The sequence below is a fragment of the Chenopodium quinoa genome, unplaced genomic scaffold (assembly GCF_001683475.1).
Source record: "Chenopodium quinoa cultivar QQ74 unplaced genomic scaffold, ASM168347v1, whole genome shotgun sequence".
Taxonomy (NCBI): domain Eukaryota; kingdom Viridiplantae; phylum Streptophyta; class Magnoliopsida; order Caryophyllales; family Amaranthaceae; genus Chenopodium; species Chenopodium quinoa.
This window is the reverse complement of record NW_018742764.1, coordinates 26,905-35,000: the sequence shown is the minus strand read 5'-3', so window position 1 is coordinate 35,000 and position 8,096 is coordinate 26,905. Positions and strand designations below refer to the sequence as shown.

The 8,096-nt window shown below is 34.1% G+C and overlaps 1 protein-coding gene across 2 annotated transcripts in view; it reads right to left on the bottom strand.

The window, feature by feature from the left end:
* The window catches only part of LOC110724454 (glutathione S-transferase 2-like), a 41,544-nt gene extending 35,370 nt beyond the window's left edge, over positions 1 to 6,174 (bottom strand). For both annotated transcript variants that reach the window (XR_002511996.1, XM_021903871.1), the window contains exons 1-5: positions 6,094 to 6,174; positions 5,806 to 5,902; positions 5,617 to 5,673; positions 214 to 299; positions 43 to 114 (exon numbers count right to left, since the gene is read on the bottom strand). Coding sequence is in view for 1 of the 2 variants with exons in the window: in XM_021903871.1 (XP_021759563.1) it covers positions 43 to 114; positions 214 to 299; positions 5,617 to 5,673; positions 5,806 to 5,902; positions 6,094 to 6,096 (315 nt within the window). In the remaining variant the exon portion in view is untranslated. The remainder of the gene's footprint in view (positions 1 to 42; positions 115 to 213; positions 300 to 5,616; positions 5,674 to 5,805; positions 5,903 to 6,093) is intronic.
* Positions 6,175 to 8,096: the final 1,922 nt, after the last annotated feature.

Here is an 8,096-nt window from a genome sequence, read left to right as displayed (position 1 = left end):
GCATTCAAATTACCAAGTTTAGTGAAAAAACATGTGCTACACCTGGTAATTGATAGCTCTTTTCTGAAGATTCTGGGGCAACAACAGATGTTGTGGGTACTTCTCTTCTAGATACTGCGTATTGAATTATGAAGCTTCTTTAGTAAATACTTTAAAATGCTAAAATAAGAGCCACAAACTCTCATCTTGAATAATATGACAGCGTATACTGACCATTATGATAGCAAATGAATCCGCAGTCACTATATCCTCATCCACCAACACCGGCACATAACCAAGAGGATTCAATTTTTGAAACTCTAACAATTAAAAATAAAAAAATAAAATAGTGAAAAGGAATTATTGCACCCACAATGCATTGTTGACACTAAGAAAAAGCACTATCAATTCTATCGAAAAAAATAATAATATAATTGAAAAATAAAAATATAAAAATAAAGAGTTAACTAGTGTGCAATCTGTGAATTACCGTTAGTCGGAAAAGTTAAATGCATGTCTCTCACAACTTCTATATCTCAATTATATAAGGGAAGGGGTGAGGGATGAGTAAATGGTTGGTGCCTATTTATAAACTACCCATAATGCCCCTTCTTCTCTAATATAAAATTAAAAATTAATAAATAAAAACAATTATGATAGCAAAAATTGGTTTTCAGAAATCATCACAAGATTTATTTAATCTTAGCAGAGATAGCCAACAATAATTGAAAGAGACAATGTTACATTTAGTGGTTGCCTTAAATGAAGATAAATATTCCGGTTCCATATCTACTAACCTAAAGGGTGAGAATAGAATTCCCTATAAGGAAAATAAAGTTATCTCCATAAAATATTTTGAGAAAAAGAAAACATATCATTAGTTATTATAGAGTTTGGGGATGATAGCCTTGTTATAAGGTCCCTAACCCCAGAAAAGCTAATTTAGGTCAACTTTGACAAGTAATTTTGTAGGATATGTGAAAAATTGAAAGGCTTATTGGCTTTATGGTTTTGGACTCAAATGTTAAGGAATATGAGATAGATTTTTTTAAATAAAATTATAATGTGATTCCAAAAGTGTTGATGAGTCATTGCAAACATTGTGAATAGAATTAAGTTATAATCCTATTCATGTGAATGCAAAGACAATTCCAAATGTTTCTAGTATTTATATAAGAAGTGTATGAGCTAAAAAAGTGAAGAATTTGGAGTAGGATTTCATCAAACCCCACGATATAGTGGAGGGATACAGAGAAGTTAAAACCAATAAAATTCTTATGATTCTCAATGTGGAAGTCGAGAATGATGAACCAAAGACATGTAGCATTTAAAAGGAAGCAATAAATGATAAGAGTCTTTAATGAATAATATGAATGGGACTTAAAAAAATTGCCTCCTAGTTCCAAAGGTGAAAAGAATGTTAATCATCATTCAATACAGATTTTCGGACAAGGCTCTACACAAATAGATTTAGTAGAGTATTATAATACACATACTCGTAGCTAGAATTGGATAAATTAGGTATTGTTAGTTTATCTTATTTACTTGGTTTGCATGCACATCAAATGAATGTAAAAACAATAATTATAAATGGGGATTTGGATGAAGAGGTGTGCATGAAGCAGCCATAAGGGTTCGTAAGCAGACATGTTATAAATTACTCAAATCATTATATGATTTGAAAAAGGCTCCAAAGCAATGGTATGAAAAATTTGATTATGTAATTTATTTATTTTTTTCCTTATAGTCTCGTGGTTATATGCATAATTTTGGAGAAATTATATATTCTACATTTACAAAGGTTTGATATCATTTTATGTCTTTATGTTGATGATATATTGAATTTTGGTACAAACATGAGAGGCATATATGCAACCAAGCATCATTTGAGTTCTTGCTTAAAATGCAGGACTTAATGAGGTGGATATGATTTTGGGTATAAAAGTAAGAAGACAAGGTCAAGGGAGCAACCTCCTCCCTTTTCTGTGGTGAGCATGGATGCAAATACCACCTTGTGTTGTGCCTCCTTTTTCTTATCCAACTCAACCATGGGGTAAGCAATTTGGGCAGACCAAGCAACCTAGCATGTTCAGCCAAGGGTCACAACAAAAGCAATAGCACACTAAAAGTACCATCTCCAATCTCAAGCTTCTTCTTACTAACTTACTTACACTACCATCTCCAATCTCAAGCTTCTTCTTACTCTCGCATGCCACAAATCAAAACACCACTAATCCAACTCCAGAGACCTAAATTCCTTTGGCCCATACTCCAAGTCTCCAACTGTTGAGTAATGGTAAAAATCCGTTCCTATTAATTAGGAAAGTTGGTAGGCTTAGGATTCTTGATTAAAATAATGTAGTTGCTGTTAATGTTAGTGACTTAGTGGTAAGTTATTCTGGCCATTAGTGGAAGTACAGGTCACTAATTTGTAGGAGTTCAGTTTGGAGTTTGTTATTTTCATTTCCTATTTAAATCCCTTGTATTTTGCTTTTGAGTGCAATGAACAATCAGCTTTCTTTGGTTTTCTCTCTTTAATTATTTTGCTTTGTTAAACATATTTTGTTGACTTGTATTTTCATGGTAAGTCAATAGAATATGTCTAACAAAGCAAAATAATTAAAGAGAGAAAACCAAAGAAAGCTGATTGTTCATTGCACTCAAAAGCAAAATACAAAGCTTTAAATAAGAAATGAAAATTACAAACTCCAAACTGAACTTCTACAAATTAGTGACCTGTACTTCCACTAACAGCTAGAATAACTTATCACTAAGTCACTAACAACAACTACATTGTAGAATAACTTGCAATGTCCAAGTTTAACAGATTCGGGATTATCAAAGGTTGATGCAATCTCCCACCAGTCACCAGAGCAAGACATTCAATACCATCAAAATCAGCATGCTCGATGGCAAGCACTCCAGCATCAGCAAGAGTTACTCTGGGAAATTGTAGACTAACTGCCAGTTAACAAAACAATTAATTCCATGACCAATAATCTTCTTCACTTTCTCCCTCATCTTGTCCTTTTCTGCTCCCTCAATCTCAGCCACCTTATCCATTGAATCAACACGTACAAGCGCCCCATAGATCTTAACTTCGTCTATGTCCATTACTGTGTTTGCCACTAAAATATTAGCATTTCTATACGCTTTGGTTATCCAACACCAATCTTCTTGTCCAAAATAAATCTGCAGTAATAAAATAGATGTCCAGTTCTGTACCAACATTACATGGGACGGGATTCGATTCGAAACGTTGCACGGAAACGAATACGCGGAACGCTACCCGTGGTGAATCCGGTACAATTGGGTACGAAATAAGTAAATTAATAAATAAATTATATAGGTGGTTTTTATTGATAGATTTTTATATCTAGGTGAGTGGATTGCTAAAAAAAAGTAAATAAAATAAAAAGCCCAAGTTGTTTATTTAAAAAAAGCCCAAGTTGTTGATAGACAGATATAGGTTTAAGGCCTTTTAAGCTTTTTACCAATTAAAACAAAACCCTAGCCGCCACCCTTAGTGTGCACATATATAAAAAAAAATGTTACTGCTAGGTAAATCAGGAGAGAGGAGGGAGAAAAAAAGTCAAAAACTTCAGAAATTAAATAAGTAAATACACGTGAAAGAAGAAAGAGAGAGAAAACTGCATTAAAATGTCGGGAAACAAGCCATTAAAGGTTGCAGAGGAAGAACAACCGTGTTTGCTCAGCCACAACTAGGAGTCGCCACCTTCAGCGTTCTGGTTCGCGACCACCAGCGACCCAGGTCGCGTTTGTTCCGCGTTCCGGTTCGCACAAATCAGATCGCGATTCGTGGCTCCGTACCGCGAACCTTGTAACGTTGTTCTGTACTTATCCAGTGATAGCTACCCAACAACAAATAAGCAACTTCTTAAACAACACTCAATTTATTGATTGGCATTGTCTCAGATTACTATGCGGTACTACCAGCCCAGCCCACCATTAACAGATAAGTCAGGTACATTCACATCCAATTCAATTCACTCTTAGGACCTGTTCTCTTCAACTTATTTTCATTTCAGTTCAGCTCTCTGCTTTGACCAACATTCAACCTCCTTGTGCCCATATTTTTTGCAATACCGACATTGGACTCGGCCTCTACCACGCCCGGAATCATTATCACGACCTCTACCTCGACCTCAGAAACCACCTCTGCCTCTTCCACGATTTCCAGAATTTTCTATCTTCCCCTTAAAGGAAGACTCACCCCTAGCCTGAAATGCTTTCTCTTCACTCTTAACATGGCCTTTTTTCATCCTACTTTCATATAAAAGAGAGCCCAACCACCCTCCTTCTCTAGCCCACTTTCCACCTGCTCCTACACCTACAATATCTCCTCCATCAAAATCAATTGCGGGCCAGCATCCACATGTCCCACCTGCACCTTCTACTCCACACATTGACGAACAACAGCCCACACGACATTACATTTACATCCCATCCCACCAAATTACAAACCAATGTCCGATAACCCAATTCAATATAGTATATAATATATAGTATATATAAGCATCCAAAGTATAAAACAGATGAAGCTCATAATACCACACTTACAAAACCTCCTACCCTGTGTAACCCGTTAACTGCCTTTTATGACCTGAATTAAAAATTAGGTATAGATGATAAATTTAATGCTCTACTTAAAAATAAGACATGGAATTTACCGATTTAGTGCCTTTCATCCACCAGATGTTAACATCATTCTCTTTATGTTTGTTTACTCGTAAAGAAAAATCAGATGGTTCATTTGAAAGGCATAAAGCCTATCTTATAGTTGATGGTAAAACGCAATAGGTTGGCATTAATTGTGGAGAAACATTTAGTCAAGTGGTTAAACTAGTAACCATTTGGACAATATCTCCATTGTTAAAATAAAAAAAATAAATAAAAAATAAATAAAAAAAAAAAGCCAAATTAATCAATTTAATGTCAAGAACATGTTTCTAGATGGTGAGTTGAAAAAGATGGTAAATATGTACTGAACTATGGGCTTCGAGATTCGGACATCCACATAATGTCTATTAACTCAAAAGTCTTTGTATGGACTTAAACACGCCCCTAAGGCAAGGTACAAGAGGTTTGTTGATTTTGTTCCATCATCAGTTTCACTAAAAGTAAATCAAACAGTTCCTTATTCATTTACAGGAATAGGTGTGATACGGCATATATATTGTTGTATGTTGATGATATTATATTGACTGCTTCCTCTAATACTTTGCTACAATTATTTTTACAGATAGATTTCCTTTCATTTAATGAAATGAAACAAGTACATGCCAGACATAAGGTTGTCTCTTCTTTTATTTGATGAAATCCGGAATAGTCTTAGTGTTCGTGTTCCTCTCGTTACAAGCTTACAATTGCAGGGGTGTGATAGATTACTGAATTCTGTTAATCTTGCTTTATGTTAAATAGCCTATTGGTAGCTTAACTATAAGCATTGAAACCACTACTTAGTTTTATACATGTATAAATAATTCGAGGAAAAATCATCACGAAATTACTTCGTATACTCTTTCAGTATTTTCTTTTGTTTCCATCATTGTAAATTTCTAACACGCCAAACATACCCAAAACAAAAGAAACAATGCATAACACTCAGAAACTCACCGTCACTAAATTGATCTCCTTTTAGCAAATTCACAGTTTTGTACTCATAATCCAACCCTGCACAAAAATAAAAAGGGAAATATAATTAGTCCATAATTTTACAGAATCAGAATACCAAAATTATTCAAAGAAAATTGCAAATTTCAAATTAGTTTCTGAAAAAAAATAAATTAAAAAACAGAGAGAGACCTTTCAAATTGAGCGCAATACGGACACGCCAGGCGCAAGAACTCATCCAATAGGAGTAGAGCTTCAATTTTGGTTTTTCTCTTTCTTCTGTATTCGCCTATATGTTCATCAAATTCATTTAATAACGGCAAAAAAAAAAAAAAAAACCCTCAAAAAAAATAACGGCAAATTATTCAAAACCTAAAATTTAAATTAAGCAGGAAATTTGAAATTCAATACTAATAAATTAACGATTGTATTATTTTTTGAACATTAGATCAAAATTTGGAGTAAGAGAAAAGGATGTACCATGATGAGTTGGGAGATTATGCAACTGATATGCGAGATTGACTAACTATGGCCTCAGCATTTGTAGTCAGTGACTATAACAAGGGTAGTTTAGTCTTTTATGTTTTAAAATATCTTGAGTTCATGAGTCATGACTAGATTAATATAATCTTATTGTAATTTAGGCAATTTTAATGGTACTCCCTCCGTCCACGATTATCTGCATCAAACGTCCTTTTTGCGGACTCCTAGGCAAAACTTTTAGTGTAGTTTAATTAAGTTTAAGTGGGTTTAATTAAGTTGTAAAAAGGAGGGAAATAAGAGAGAGAAAGTGGTCTCATATATTTAAGTTTGTTAGTGGGTTAAAGTGAGTGGGAAATTGGAGAGAGACAGTGGTCCCATATGTTTAAGTCTAGTAAGATGATCTTTTTACACTTTAAAATTTACTAAAAAAAGGAAAGATAAAAAATTGTTGCACATAATAGAAAGCACCCATTTATGGCAAATGTTGCAAATAATTGTAGGCGGAGGGAGTACAAAGATACTCCACGGTGCCACGTGGTACTCTTCAAAGTATGTGTGCTACGTCATAATGCCACGTCATCATCCAAATGATACGTAAGCTAGCCACGTCATTTAAGTGAAATAAAATATGCTTTAAACAAGATTCGAACCCATAACCTCCAATACATATAAGTAATACATTCACCATCTCAACCAATTATTATTAATGTTTCAAGTTGCACATAATATTATATATTCCTTTCATTTATTAAGTAAAATAAAGGTAATATACTTTATTTATTTTTCACAAGATTAGAATATAAAAACATATGATGTAAAAAAAAAGTGACATCCGAGGTAACGCCCGAACCACTCACACACTTACTATACAAATAATCGAACATAATTGCTAAATTAAAGCAAGAAGTACACAAACTAGAAACCCGAGGCATCGCCCGGGGTACACACTAGTTTGGGGATTAAAAGGTGGGAATGGGATTGAGAATTAATTGATGGGGAATACATGAAAATATGTCAATACTTTGTTTGGATAATGGGTGGAAATATATAGGGAATAAACAACAATTTGATAAAAATACCCTTATTAAGATTATTATTTCATTCTTTTCATTAATGGCAAAAATGTCATTTTCACCCTATTCTCATTCTCATTCCCATCCAGTTATTACCTACCCTCTCTAGGTAATAAAATGGTGGGAATTCACCCATAAATAATCTCATTCCCAAACCTCTTTTTATTCTCATTCCCACCAATCAAACAAGGCTTTTTTTTTTTATATTGGGATTAAAACTTCCGATCCCACCCTCAATTCCCACTTACCAAACACCCCTTTAGATTATTAATATAATCATGTTGTAATTTAGGCAATTTTAATCGTACAAACATACTTCCTCCCTATTTTTTTTATATTAATACTTCCTTCGTTTCTATTTAGTTGACGCATTTAATTTAGGCACATATAATAAGGAGAGGAGAGAAAGTGAGACTAAATAAAAAGCAAGTGGGGTAGCTTGTAAATGTAAGGTAAAAAGCTACCCCAAAAGGAAAAGTGTCAACAAATAAAAAACTTCCTAAAAAGGAATACGTGTCAACTAAAAAGAAACGGAGGTGGTATAATTTTGTTGTAATTTAGGCAATTTTAATCGTACAAAGATACTCCCTCCCTAGGTCCTTAAGTGCGGCAGGGACTGCTTGTAGATTGTTAATGGTTTTGTCAAGGGTTACTTGTATTTTGGGTTACTTTATGAGTTACTTGTAGGTATTGCTTGTATTTTGGGGTTACTTGTATTCTGAGTAACCCATATTAATAACCCCAAACAAAACCCTCATAGCAAACAAGTAACACTCTACAAGTAACCCATGATCAAAACCAGTAACACCCTACAAGTAACCCTAGAATACAAGTAACCCTAGAATACAAGTAACACTCTACAAGTAACCCCACAATACAAGTAATTCCCTACAAGTAACCCCTGTCCCACCATGTGGCCAGCCACAT